The following is a 15,263-nucleotide window of genomic DNA, read 5'->3' as shown; positions in this document are numbered from 1 at the left end:
ATTTTTTGATGTTTTTTTCAAATGTGTCATTTAATTAGGAATTAAGCCAATGATTGAGACCATTCACGTCTTGTTTGACTTAATAACTGCCCTAACTACCCTAACTGTTGCAAAGATGGCCGGCGAGTGGCACGACTTCCCTAAACGGACTTTGGCCAAACCAACCACCAAATGCAACTACATACACATAGTGTTGATAAAGACTTATGAGCTTTACCACTGCACATCACTCCATTTCACTCTGGGAGCTTTAAAGATATCCATCCACACTTCACCCAGAACATGTCTGGATTTTAGGAGGAGCCTGAGAACATTTTTCACAGCAAAATTAACCATTGAATGGTTTAACCTGGTAAGTATTTAGTGTCAGGTTCATTTTTAAATGATAAACTATATTCATCTGTGATCATTTCTAGCAATAATCATGGAAAATATTTCTCTACATTTTTAAAGTGAGAACAATGCCAGGCACCGTGAAGCTGCGCAGCGTCAAGAGGTTTGGAAAAGAAAATGATGGTTATGATCTTTCAGATGAGGGTAAACTGTTCAGTAGTACTATTGTTTTGTTTATTGTTGTAGTTCCTTCTCATATATTTCATGAAACGCGGACATAAATTAAACTGTATTTTTTGTGTTTCAGAAAAAAATGGTGATTACATGTAAGTTCTGCTTTTTAACATATACACATTCTTTTACATCAAATAACTTCTTCTTACTTGTTCTTTAACTCTAAATGTCTTTGTATCTTAATACAGGACAATGGGATCATCTAGCAAGGATAACAAGTATGACATATTTTTTCCTTTTGAGGATGGACGTTTAATTTCTCACATTTAATTTGAGCATTATCCTTTTCATCCGCAGGTCCAAAAATGGCAAGAAAGAAGAATCTGCTATTCGCGTGGGCTTCTTTCAGCTGGTAATGTCTCTCTTTAAAGACACTTCTCGTATGTTAGAAAAGCTGATCAGATTCTTCATTTATAATGATGCAGTATCAATTCACTGTACGTGGGCACCTATTTTTGACAGCATTAGTTAAAAAGTAACTTTAGGTTAAGTATTGGATTCCTATCTTTACACCAGGGTGCTAAAACAATGTCTAAAATATAGAAATCAGCAGACCATCCTTCATCTATTTGTATTGTATGTGTCCTGTTCATTTCTGAATTTGATCTAAAACTCAGTAGCAGCGGCGTTGCTAGACCTAAAGCTCTACTGGGACACAGGCCCCATGACTTTTTCTATCACCCTTTTTTTCTTAAAAACCTGCTGTGAAGTATGCAACACAATGCCCTATGCAAACTTCCCTTGCTTTAACCACTATTCCTGCAGTGCAACAATACTGGGGAAGGTATCATTTATGCGTTAGAAAATATTTATATTGTTACAATACTAAACATAAACTTTATTAACATGTTTGTAAATTATACACTGTATGAAAATAATGAAAGCAGAGGGAATGTTTTTCTTGCACATCTTCATTCAATACACATGAATAATAACATCTTTTCAAGAATTTACAATAACAGTATTTCAAGAAACCAGTCGTTTTATGGCTCCAACTAATATAAAGAACATATTTTATCTAAAAAAAATTGTTTTTTCTGGTTTCACAGCAAACTTTATTTAATGTCCTAGCTAGTAAATTACATATTAATTTCATTTGTGAACGTACAGAAGTTTATACTGCCCCAGCAAAAGGGGTCTAGCGACGTCATACTTGTTTATAATGCATATAAATATGAGTCACCATTGCTGACGTTGTGCTTTCATTGGGATGTCTCCTGTAGTTCCGTTTTGCCAGTTGCAGAGAGATCTGTATGATGATATTTGGGAGTTTGTGTGCGGCTGTGCACGGCTCAGCTCAGCCGCTGATGCTGCTCGTGTTTGGCCTGTTGACCGACACCTTCATCGCCTATGACATTGAGCTCAATGAGCTTAAGGATCCAGAGAAAGAATGTCGGAATAACACTATTCAGTGGCGAAACCTGACAATAGAAGAAAACTTTTCTCTAAACATGACCATGCCATGCGGGTAAGAGTATGAAAAACAAACACCGGAAATGCTTGCATGGGGTTAAAGAATGTTGAAAGCAAAGGAGGCGATGACAGCTTTCACAGACTTCATATCATTATAAAACTTTTAATTTGTAGTATGTATTTAAAAATTTATATTATTAAGGAGCTCGAAAGAACTTTACCCCACCAGATTTTTTTTTGATTCATTAAAATGAGTCTTTGCATTATTGACATTAATTTTAATATTGTATTATTCATTGTATTATATATATATATATGATCATTTATGATTCATGATATAATAATAAAAAATATAATAATTTGTATGATTACATTTGTTTTTAATAATAATTCGCTTTTAATTCATGCTCACTCGTAATACAGTTATCTTATTCATACTCAAATGTGAACAACAAAAGCCTATATGTTGAAATTAACATTAAACAACTTTAATATAAAGGATATCATTATCTTTAATTGTTATAATTGTTATTTATTTATAATTATATAATTTTTCATAATTATGAATTATTCTCTTTTAATATTATAAGTAAAAAGCCATTTATTGTAATTGGTTGTTAACAGCGATTAGACGCAAAAAGTGATAACAAAAAATCAGTAATAGTCAGTAATTGATAAACTACAATGTCACGGTTTGTTTAATATCTGATAAAAGCTGTGTAGTAATGATGGCATATTTCTCTTTTTCAGACTGTTGGACATTGAATATGAAATGACCAATTTTGCTTATTATTATGTTGGCATTGGAACGGCTGTTTTCATTCTTGGATACCTCCAAGTATGTTTTCCAGTCTTCATGTCGTTTTTCTTGGTAAAAGTGAGGCATATGTGACCCTGGACAACAAAACCAGTCTTATGGGTTTTGTTGTCCCGAAGGTGGAAAAAATCGAAACATTGTGAACATCGCTTTTGAAGTTGTTCTTTGTAGCACTGTAGCAGGCCGTCCACTCACAACAATAAAGTTCTTATATATTTAGGCTCGGAAAATTACAAAACATCTTCACGGAACATGATCATTACTTAATATCCTAATGATCTTTGGCATAGAATTAAAATGTCTGTACAATGTATGTCCTCGTGCTACTGAAGTCCAGGGTCACATATGCAGAACCTTTGCCTAACCTTACTATATTGCTGAAGAGATTCAACTGCAACTGCATGTTTTGTTTTTGTGTGGTTTGCCTCAGATCTCTCTGTGGGTCACGGCAGCAGCACGTCAGATTCAGATCATCAGGAAGATGTATTTCAGGAAGGTCATGAGAATGGAGATTGGTTGGTTTGACTGCACGTCTGTAGGAGAGCTCAACACACGCATGTCTGAGTAAGCACCTGTTTGTGAAGCTGCTTTAAAACAGTGTGAAGAACGTTCTATACAGCAAGTAATATCTCATACGATCTTTACCCTAGTGACATCAATAAGATAAATGATGCCATCGCCGATCAGGTAGGGATTTTCATCCAGCGATTCACCACATTTGTGTGTGGTTTCCTTCTGGGCTTCGCAAAGGGCTGGAAGCTCACGCTGGTCATTATCTCTGTGTCTCCTCTGATCGGCCTCGGAGCGGCTCTCATGGCTCTGGTGAGAATAAAGAGAAAGTGAAAAAGACTAGTAAACTTTCTAGACTAATTTCTAAATAATAACTGCATATATTCTTTCCTTATATTCAGTTTGTGGCAAAACTGACAGGACGTGGGTTGCAAGCGTACGCTAAAGCAGGTGCTGTGGCAGATGAGGTTTTGTCTTCTATACGCACGGTGGCAGCGTTTGGCGGAGAGAGAAAAGAGGTGGAAAGGTAACTAATGATTCAATCTGAAGAAATTCAACTGCTTTGTAATGTCACTCACCACACATCCATCCATTTCTGTTTCTTTGCAGGTATGATTGTAATCTGGTTTCCGCTCAGCAGTGGGGCATCAGAAAAGGTTTGATAATGGGATTCTTCACTGGATACATGTGGCTCATCATCTTCTTGTGTTATGGACTGGCTTTCTGGTATGGATCTAGTCTAGTATTGAACACACAAGAGTACAGTCCAGGAACATTACTACAGGTACAACTGTATACACTCACATTCAAACCTATGCAAAAACACACTACATACGCTCAAAGCGATCAATAACGGTAACATGTGTGTTTTGCATGTACTGTAGGTGTTTTTTGGAGTGCTCATAGCTGCGATGAATCTGGGCCAAGCTTCTTCTTGTCTGGAGGCCTTTGCTTCTGGAAGAGGAGCTGCTACCATTATATTCGAGACCATAGATCGCGTAAGCACCCCGAAGACATCTGAATCACAAAAATACCGTTTTTCATTCGTGGTCTTGAGATCTTTGGATCCCTTTCTATAAGAAAAAACCTAAAGCATAGAAGACAATATTCAATAATATTCACTCTTGCAGATTAGGCAAATCTGAGCTCAGTTTGTTACATTGATATCTCTTCTGCAACATTTGTGAGATTTTTGACTATTTACTCTGGAGAAATGTCTTGAGATGTAAGGATTTAAGCCAAATTTCCATTTGCTCTCCATTTTATCTCGTCTAAGAGATATTAAAGGTTCAATGTGTCATTTTTTGGAGGATCTATTGACAGAAGCACTATATAATGTTTTAACGACCTTAGAATGAGCTATTTCTATCTACATACACCGCAGGTCCCAATAGGCACCATGTTGTTTTTACAGTAATGCTAAACGGACAAACTGCTCTACAGAACGTGTGTTGTAAATACGTTATCTCCTTCGGCAAAGAAGCCAAAACGTGACAACATCTTAGTTCTGTGAGAGCCACCATGGTGCTTTAAAAGGAAGGGGTGGAGTGGGCCGTTGGTTGCAGTTCACAACCTCACCACTAGATGTCGCTAAATTTCAAACATTGGACTTGAAAGAGATCTCATCTGCAATCCCATATTTATTTTTACTCTTGAAGAGATGATCATAGAAAGGATATAATAGCTCTCATGTTATTTTATGACCGTAAGTGTAAGAAAAGAAAAAAGAAACAGAATTTCAATCTAAACTGAATACATGAGCACATGAGATAAATACAGCTATATAATTGCATGTCTGACAACTGTCCAAAACTTCGGTGTGTACGATACCCTCCTACAGTGATGGATTGACATGATTATCGTCTTCTTCAGGAACCAGTGATCGATTGTCTCTCTGAAGCTGGATATAAGTTAGACAAAGTTAAAGGGGATCTGGAGTTTCATAATGTGACATTTCACTATCCATCTAGACCTGAAGTAAAGGTAACATTTCAATTCACACCAATACAGTGACATATTCTCTTCCTCCATCTGGTCCAGATGGCTCTCTGCATCTCTTCCCACTTCTTTCTCACAGATCTTGGATCAGCTCAGTTTGCAGGTGAAGTCAGGAGAAACAACAGCATTTGTGGGTCCCAGCGGTGCTGGGAAGAGCACGACTACCCAGCTCATTCAACGCTTTTATGATCCAAGAGAAGGCATGGTAAAAATGTTTACATATTTTCAGTATTATTCATTGTATACAATTCATAATTCATGGAAATGTGTGGTTGTCTTTTTTTTAACATAGGTAACATTGGATGGTCATGACATCCGAGGTCTGAACATCCAATGGCTTCGTTCTCTGATTGGAATCGTGGAGCAGGAGCCGGTTCTGTTTGCCACCACCATCTGTGAAAACATTCGGTACGGACGGCCTGGGGTCTCGACTGATGACATCATCAAAGCAGCCAAAGAGGCTAATGCTTACAACTTCATCATGGACTTACCGCAGGCATGAAGCCACGTTACTGAACAAGCTGAAGTCACAATACACATTTTTTTTTACTAAATTATATCCACATTTTTAATTTTTCCTTTAGAAATTTGACACTTTGGTAGGTGAGGGAGGAGGCCAGATGAGTGGCGGGCAGAAACAGCGAATCGCAATAGCCCGAGCGCTGGTGAGGAATCCCAGAATCCTCCTCTTGGACATGGCCACATCAGCTCTGGACAATGAGAGTGAAGCTGTTGTACAAGAAGCTTTGGACCAGGTCAGCAGCACAAACACAATCTGCAAACAGTGGTCAAAAAAATCTTAATCATCAGGTTGGACATAACTTCTCCATTCCTCTGTTGAAGGTCCGATTGGGGCGCACCACCATCTCTATCGCTCACCGTTTATCAACAATTAAGAATGCAGACGTGATCGTGGGATTTGAGCACGGCCGTGCTGTGGAACGTGGAAAACACGACGAGCTGTTGGAAAGAAAGGGTGTCTACTTTACTCTGGTCACTCTTCAGAGCCAAGGAGACAAAGCACTAAACCAAAAAGCCAGACAAGGTATAAAATATTGCTCTTCAGCTTCTGGTACTCACGTCGTTTCACATGGCGCGTGTCAATGTTCTGCAGTACGTTGAACTCGGTGGATCGAAGCATCAACTACAATGTCACAAAGTTGAAAAATCTCAACATTGACCTTGTTTGCTGTTTTCGTAGAGCAGCCAATTGTTACAGGACAACTTGTATGACCTGCGTATGTCCATGCAATGGCAGAACCTACTTTGTTCTTAAGTTTGTAACTTTTACAGTCTTTGAGAGAACACAGATGCAAGGTTATATCATTTACAAAAACTGAAACTAAATTGATTAATTCAATATGTTTCCTTGAAATTATAAGGTTGCCTCCACATTCTGAGCAGTTTTGTGATAGCTAGCTTCAAATTTCTTGCATTCCAATTGACTCTGTAGATGAAACCTTCATCTAAATAAATGTTTTATAAAATTACATAATAATTGCAAAAAAATTAAAAAACATATTACGATAACTAACATAAAATACAAGCTTATATTGCAATGATAACTTTTCAAAGCAACATGAAATGTAATAAGAAATAATTTGTATATTGCCATGTTTTGAATTCCTCATTTACTCTATTGACCTTCTTGTTTTCATTTTTAATGAATGAAGTGTTATTTTGGCCTTCTTTATCAGAAGTCTGATGTTTAAACATTGTATACAAACAAAATGGGCATTAAAATGTTCATGCACACCTTTACAAGACATACGAGTTCATAAATAAATCTGTAGGATAGGAAGTGCACTTTCTTGCTATCTGGTAACTTCCTAACTCTGTCAGCAACGCTTAAAATGAGGTCAATGTGGTGAACGGCACCTTGATGTGGCTCATGTGAAATGGGCTTTAATGGGTTTTAATCCTATTTCCCCTTCTAGAACATTAAGACCCAGTGATCTTAGCTTACTCATGTGCCAGACCAAACAAACAAGGCATTCGATCTTTTGCAACTGCAGGTCCGAAACTCTGGAACAGTCTACCTCCTCATATTAGATTAGCCCCATACATGTCTGTTTTCAAGTCTTAAAAGACACATCCATTTTCTCTAGGTTGTAACACCTCCTAATCATTGGTTTAAATGATGTTTGTTACTGCTGTGTTTTAATTTCGTTAGACTCGTTTTATTTATTAAGTTCTTATTGTAGTCTGTACAGCACTTTGGTCAACTTGGTTCTCATTAAATGTGCTTTACAAATACATTTGGCATTGATATTCATGGTTTCAACATGAATTATATTGCATGTTGCTCAGCTTTATAAATATTCAAATAAAGTGATTCTAATCTTTCTGTCTTCTACTTTTCTCAGAAATGGAGGAAGTGGAAGGTAGTGACCCAAACGCAGTGAGGAAGAGCTTCAGAAGAGCGGGAAGTTATCGCGAGAGCTTAAGGTAAAAAATGGTGAAATAATTATTTTGTGTTAGAAAACGAATGTTAAACTTTCTTTGTCTCTCCATCACAACCTTTACAATCCAGGGTCTCTATTCACCAAAGATCTCGATCCCAGTTATCAAACATCATACCTGAATCCTCCGTGGCTTTCGCTGGAGAGCTTGGCCCTCGCTCACACTCTGAAACCCAGGTTCCTCAGGAACTCAAGGTTAGCGTTTAACAACACCACAAGCCAGATTCCTAATCATTTCATATGAGAGTTCGAACGTTGTGGGTTTTTCTCTGACTGATATCTATATTTAGAAATCAGGCCAGCCAATGGCCGATTTTCTTTCCACCTTCATTTCATAAAATCTAAAATTTGCTTCAATTAAACATTTATTGAAGACATGTCTCTTCAAATCAGTGCTCTTGATTGAGAAAGATTGAGTGAGTGTTTATTGCAGAGTACAAGATAGTAGTCATTGCTCAAACCTTTTAAGCACCTTCTCAAGCTGTTCTGAAGCATGCTCTTTGTTGACATCTTCTAGACGTCTATAGGACATCTGACAGCAGACGTCTCAGAGATATAGGGCAGATGAGCAAATAGCATCTGCCAGATGTCTTGCAGATATGAAATATATGTCTGCCAGATGTACGTGTGCTATCAGGGAATAGTTTCCGAAAAGTTACTCGCTATCTCCAGTAGCATCAAATTTAATCGATGAAATATACAGTACAAGGCTAGATTAAGAGTGAAGGATAAAATAATTGAAGTCTAACCGTTTTCTTGTGAAGTTATCAGGTAGTTAAAAGGTTAGCAGGCAGAGGGGGCGTAGTGTGTTCCACAACAATGTTTAGCGGCTCACAGACGCTGCTTGTTATTCGGCCTTATTTGTGGTACAATCGGCCGATGCAGATTAATAAATAAATAAAAAATCCCTGTTAATCGTCCTGTCGATCAATCGGTCGGCCTCTCGGAACATCACGCATACATCTTACACACATGTCTGCGTGTATGCAGAGCATGCTTCCCGATGATGACGCAGAAGAGGTGGAGGCAGCCCCCGTGGCCCGTATAATGAAATATAACCTTCCTGAATGGCCCTACATGCTGTTTGGAAGTATCGGAGCAGCTGTGAACGGAGGGGTGAACCCCGTGTATTCTCTCCTCTTCAGTCAGATCCTGGCGGTGAGGATATTTCTTGCTTCTTTCATCTCTTCTGCTCAGTTTGGCACGTATCTCCTGTGAACATGACTGCACCTGTATCTCTACCTGCAGACCTTCTCAATGCCTGATCCTGACAAACAGAGGAGAGAAATTAATGGCATCTGTCTGTTCTTTGTGCTCGTTGGTGTGATTTCTTTTTTCACACAGATGTTGCAGGTGTGTCAAGATATTCATTTTGATCAATAACAAGTACAGATTGGGTTTGTGAGCTCCTTGGCATTAGCGGCATTGAAAGATCTTTCTTTCTTTCTCAGGGCTATTCGTTTTCCAAATCTGGGGAGTTGCTGACTCGTAGATTGAGACGTCTGGGTTTCCAGGCCATGTTGGGACAGGAGATTGGTTGGTTTGATGATCATAAAAACAGCCCCGGTGCTTTGACCACAAGACTGGCCACTGACGCCTCACAAGTTCAAGGAGTGAGAAAAAGTTTATTAGTGTTTAATAATAGATAGATGACACATTTGACCAACAAATATAATCACCATCTCCATGTCTCCAGGCCACAGGTTCTCAGATCGGCATGATTGTGAATTCTCTAACCAACATTGGTGTGGCCATCATCATCTCTTTCTACTTCAGCTGGAAGCTCACGCTGGTCATCCTGTGCTTCCTGCCCTTCCTGGCTCTCTCTGGAGGATTTCAGGCTAAGATGCTCACCGGATTTGCCAAACAGGACAAAGAAGCCATGGAGGTGGCAGGGCAGGTGAGCTTGTATTAGACTTGACTCACTTGTGGGCTGATGTACAATATCCTACAGTATGTTTCACAGACTTGTCTTGTCTGTTTCTTTGTGTAGATATCAGGTGAAGCTTTAAATAACATCCGCACCATCGCTGGCCTGGGCAAAGAGCGTCATTTTGTGGAAATATACGACGCACAGCTGGAAGCCCCTTACCGTTCTGCCAAAAAGAAAGCTAACGTTTATGGCATCTGTTACGGTTTTGCCCAGTGTGTGGTCTTTATGGCAAACTCAGCATCTTACCGGTTTGGTGGATACCTGGTTCGACAAGAGGGTCTACACTTCAGCTTAGTTTTCAGGTTTGATGACAACAACGAAGAGGAGATTGTTCAATTATGTGTGTGGAGTTAATGGAGGTTTTGAGAGCTGTTTCTGTAACCCCAGAGTGATTTCAGCCATCGTGACCAGTGGAACAGCTTTGGGTCGAGCGTCGTCTTACACACCAGACTACGCCAAAGCCAAGATCTCAGCTGCACGATTCTTCCAGCTGCTCGACCGCATCCCAAAAATTAGCGTCTATAGCTGTGAAGGAGAGAAATGGGTAATTCACGATCGATTTGTAAAGGAACTCTCAATAACATAAGATAAAACGTGATTAAAGATTAGGGCTGTTAAACGGTCTGTCTGTCTGTCTGTCTATCCGTATATACGGTATATATATATATATCTACAGGCATATCTAGATCTATATATTAATTTATAGATATAATTTTATTCAAACATTGCTTTTTACTTTCTCCCTAAATTTAAATGCACAGTTATCAGACACATTACAGTGTGTTTGCTTTTCAGGAAATAAAAAAACTTTTGAATTGTTAAATAGATAAACAAAGTTGGCAAGATCCTTTAATACTTTTGATTAATTTAATATTTGCAAAACCCACAGATAAACATGAAGGGTGGTTAATACTAATTATTAAAAAATCTTTAAATATGGTAATACAAGGATGCTCCATATCACTGAAATATGAAATATTGCTGTGTGCAAAATGGACTTAAAATAATGAACGATATTATTAAATAAAAAAGATTCTTAAATATAGAACTGTAGACAAAATATTTTTGTACATTCATCCAGTGGAGAGTTTGCTCCTTCGTTGCTCACATTTGAGTTCTTAATGGACTCAATTGTTTTAAAACTACGATTTGTCACCTAAAATTCCGTATGAGACAAAAAGGATCAACAATGAGACAAATTATATTGATCTACAATAGGAGCAATACATTTAATAGCTCAAGTTTTAGTGAAAACGTTTTGTATATGCACTGCTAAATTGTTAATAAGCATTATTAAAAAGCTAGTCTACATTGTAGTTTACTCTGACTAAAACCAACTAACTCTCACATTTATTTTCTGCTGTGTTTTCTCTCAGGATAATTTTAAAGGAGACATTGAGTTTATAGACTGCAAGTTCACGTACCCCACCAGACCAGATATTCAGGTTCTGAATGGGTTGAATGTGAGTGTCAAGCCCGGTCAGACTTTGGCTTTTGTGGGTAGCAGTGGATGTGGAAAGAGCACTAGTGTTCAGCTCCTGGAGAGATTCTATGATCCTGATAAAGGTCGTGTGGTAAGGCATCGCAAAACCTTTGCTAACGGCGAATAACATCATTACATAGAATCTAAAGGTTTGTCTTAATTCATTAGCTCATTGATGGCCATGAATCCAGCCGGATCAATGTGGCGTTCCTCCGGTCTAAGATCGGGATCGTCTCCCAGGAGCCGATTTTATTTGACTGCAGTATTGCAGAGAACATCCGTTATGGTGACAACCAACGAGAGCTCAGCATGAATGATGTCATCTCAGCAGCCAAAAAGGCCCAGCTGCATGATTTTGTGATGTCACTTCCTGATGTAAAGTATTAGAGAATGTTCATATTTAGAATTTACACTACGTTCACGTCATTTTCACTTTTTTTTACATTTACATTTATTACATTTACTGTAATACTAGCATACTATGGATACTTATCATCTATTAAGATTAATCCACTTTAGCGTTTACAGCATTTCCTCTTGTGGGTTTAAAAAAATGCTTATTGTTTCCATTCGTCCATTACACAGAAATACGACACAAACGTTGGTACCCAGGGTTCCCAGCTTTCCCGTGGTCAGAAGCAACGTATTGCCATAGCTAGAGCAATCATACGAGACCCCAAAATACTTCTGCTGGACGAAGCCACCTCAGCACTGGACACAGAAAGTGAGAAGGTGAGAGGCAAAGAAAAAACAGAGATCTTTATACTTCTGACTTTTATTTAACTAACTTGTATTTCTCCGTGTCAGACTGTGCAGGAAGCTCTGGATAAAGCGAGAGAAGGCAGAACGTGTATCGTCATTGCTCACCGTCTTTCTACGATCCAGAACTCTGACATCATAGCCGTGATGTCACGTGGTTATGTAATCGAGAAGGGTGCTCATGACTATCTGATGGGTCTGAAGGGAGCATACTATAAACTCGTCACAACCGGAGCTCCCATCAGCTAGTGTCTTATCAAGAATATACTGTATCAGATTCAGAAACTGAGCAAAATGATGTACAGCCTTCTTATGATGACCAATATATCGTTGTTGTCCTTTCAAACCCCCAAAACTCAAGTCACTGTTTTTCAGTAAAAGGAAAAAACACAGTACTTTCTTAAATTATTAAATACTGTGTTGTCCAACTTGACAAGACCTTTTGAATACTTTTTTTGGTTAGATATTTGCAAATACCAGTGACAAACATAAAGGGTGAATAATAATCATAATTTATGACAAATAAATAAAAATCACGAAATAGATACGTGGTTTCGAAAGGACAGCAGCAATATCCAACAAATGGTCGATTAGCCGTGCCTGTTTCACACAGGAATTTTTTTTATACCCTTTTAATGCATGAATTATGTAAAAACTCAGTCAGGATATCTCCCCCGTGTGTTTTCATTATTCTTTGGCATTTTTATTTGAGTAGACATCTGAGGTGACAATGTAAAGGATGATGCAGCGGTGTGCCTCGCAGGGGTTGATGTCCAACTATGCAATCAAAACTCATGCATATGTATTTTGATGCAGGGGTTCATTTATGATTTAATGTTAAAATGAAATGATCAAGTTACCTCAATCCTCATGTAATATAACTGACACTATGGGTTGATATGTTTACTATGTAGAGACAAAAATATACTTCTACTTTATTTAAATTAAATTGTGATTTACTGTAAAAACACACAGGGATTAAATCATCTCTAATATAATAGCATGGAAATGAACAGTTGTAAACCTGTTCATTTCTTAATGAATATTGAAGTACTTTTTCATGTTTATTGTATACATAGCCAAAATAGTATTTATGCATTTTCATGCATAGCATAAAAACAATACTTTCAGACCCAAGGGTCAAGGGTTGAAGTCAGTAAATGGGAGGAATGGAAAACTTTAAGGCTGCTAGCCTAAGAGGTTTCGATCAAGAACATCTTTATTGTCTTCATAATAATAAACAATCAAATAAAATGCCAATACTGCTAGCAGCCTTTTATATTTATTAAACAGTAAAATAATTTAGTATCTTAGTAAAACATACCACAGAGATCAAATTCCCGACAATATAGCCTAATAAAAACGATTTGAGAAACATTAAGTTACATGGTCCAATCTTCACTTCCTGTTGACCTAAGGAAAGAATCAACAACCGTGGAGTAGTTTATTTCATTGAGGCTACGAATATACAATAAGATCTGAATATGAAATCATAATTATATAAATCAATTCTAATATAAATGGTTTTATTATTATAACAAAACACAGACCGGAAGTTAACTTCGGCCCAGCGCGTGCGTCCGTGGAAGCCATGTTGGATTTAGTCAGAGACGTGCAGGTCAAACGTGTCTCTCTGCCTCAGCAAGCTGTCTAACATTTCACCCGTTTCATCAAAAAATCTTTCTATCCTTCCGATATTCTGCGCTGATAAAATCCGAGTCGTTACCGCAGACGCGATAGCCTGAGACTGGCAGTGATTATGAACCACGCGGTGTCGAATCTTCCTGCCGGGCTCGACGATTAAAAACCCGGCCCGGAGCGGAGGTCCCGGCGTGGTGGTCCGCTCCTTCACGTTGTGTCTGATGTAACCCGCGTACAGCTGTATCAACCGGGTCAGACCCGTCCTGTAAGACAGCCGCAGAGATTCAGCTGTTCCTTTGGGAACCGATGCCAAGCGTATCCCTTGAATCCTCACGTGCAGATGAATCGCGGCTCCATTAATCCACTGCTTAATACCGGAAGTGTTCAGGCGATGATCCAGGGTCATGCTCTCGTACAGCTCGATTAAAGCGTATTTTAATTTCTGGTCGTACAGTTCGGTTATTTCTGCCATTTCGTCGACGTCATTGGCACTTTTAGACACCCGTTTGAGGTATTCACTTACGATGATGCTGATTTCAGAGGAGTTCTCTGACCCGAAAGCTCTCGTAAACGGGTCACCGGTCACGTCCGTCCGGACGAGAATACCGGACACGAGAGATTCGAGGAGGAAAGACAAAGCCAGCGCCACCACTCCAACTCCACCGTAAGAAACATTGGTGCTCCGGCCGAAAATAGAAGTGAGGTTTGTGTGTAAAGCCGAATGCTGGTCTGGGCGGGTCAGGTGATGCTGGACAGACGCGTACTGCAGGCCGAGAGCAGCGCTTGAATTGAGGGACAGAAAGTTTGAGAAGGTCTCGTCCAGACTGATGTCAGGGATGATGCGGTGCTCCTCTGCGACACTGTAAATACTGTCTATAGTGGCTGGAGATGGAGTACAGGGATGATTCCCCATGTTTGAGTCTCTTCTGCAGTCCAGATGAGTCAGACATGAAGGTATTAGAGAGGAAGGATAGTGCTAAAGTACATGCTTTAATCCACACAAAAGCAAACATTGTGACAAGTGAGGTTAACCATTAACACAGATTTAGAGTTTTGGTTACTTTATTAAAGGAAGACGAGCAACTCCAGCGTTGTGGATGTTATATGTACATTTTTAGAGAACTCCCAGTATGTTGAGCCATCTGTATGTTACGCTAAACCACGGATGAGAGTCCAGACGTCAAAAATATTATATAATATAGGATTTCTGTGAATCAAAATGTACAAACCAGAAGCAAAAATACCCAACAAATGGAGAACGGATGGCTCTTCATAGACCACTGAATAGTTATCTTAGTTTACATTTTCGTCATTCCTTTTATGAAGTATGATTTGTTATGGATGGGACAATTCACTTGACTATGGAAAATTATTCTTAACAAAACATCTTTTAAAACTAGGGATGCACTGATATGTACATTTTGGCCGATAATTATTTAACAGTGGAAGGCGATAATCGATATATTGGCAAAAGTACAGCATCTAAATATGAATGTAGAATTTTCTGAGACTGAAACAGAAGGCAAAAAGCGGAGGTACAATTGGCTTGTTCAAACTGTTCTCCTAACAGCTTAACACCTCCATCCTTAACAAGAATGATTCATTCTCTTTACTAATCCTGCATCATACTTGAATTGTGCAATTTTTGTTTTTGTGTGCCTATTTCAACCGCTCTGTATT

At 38.7% G+C, this 15,263-nt stretch overlaps 1 protein-coding gene across 2 annotated transcripts; it reads left to right on the top strand.

Annotated features, from left to right (window-relative positions):
- Positions 1-192: 192 nt before the first annotated feature.
- On the top strand, positions 193-13,208 carry abcb11b (ATP-binding cassette, sub-family B (MDR/TAP), member 11b). 2 transcript variants are annotated; one of them, XM_079482864.1, is made up of 29 exons: positions 238-352; positions 454-537; positions 641-659; positions 756-785; positions 865-919; positions 1,791-2,035; positions 2,731-2,818; positions 3,228-3,361; positions 3,448-3,619; positions 3,709-3,833; positions 3,917-4,091; positions 4,192-4,305; positions 5,180-5,290; positions 5,385-5,510; positions 5,598-5,801; positions 5,890-6,060; positions 6,149-6,350; positions 7,672-7,753; positions 7,839-7,962; positions 8,758-8,925; positions 9,016-9,120; positions 9,219-9,380; positions 9,464-9,667; positions 9,761-10,002; positions 10,088-10,244; positions 11,077-11,274; positions 11,352-11,558; positions 11,769-11,915; positions 11,991-13,208. In XM_079482864.1, exons 2-29 carry the CDS (start codon positions 462-464, stop codon positions 12,189-12,191), a joined length of 4,044 nt encoding a protein of 1,347 aa, XP_079338990.1. In that variant the 5' UTR covers positions 238-352; positions 454-461; the 3' UTR covers positions 12,192-13,208. The 2 variants fall into 2 exon arrangements, with proteins under 2 accessions (XP_079338991.1, XP_079338990.1); XM_079482865.1 differs by lacking the exon at positions 641-659 and having other exon boundaries at positions 193-352; positions 454-552.
- The last annotated feature ends 2,055 nt before the right edge of the window (positions 13,209-15,263 follow it).

This window comes from Barbatula barbatula, assembly GCF_947034865.1.
Source record: "Barbatula barbatula genome assembly, chromosome: 20".
In the NCBI taxonomy this organism is placed as follows: Eukaryota; Metazoa; Chordata; class Actinopteri; order Cypriniformes; family Nemacheilidae; genus Barbatula; species Barbatula barbatula.
The sequence above is the reverse complement of the archived record's forward strand: the minus strand, read 5'-3'. Positions and strand labels throughout refer to the sequence as shown.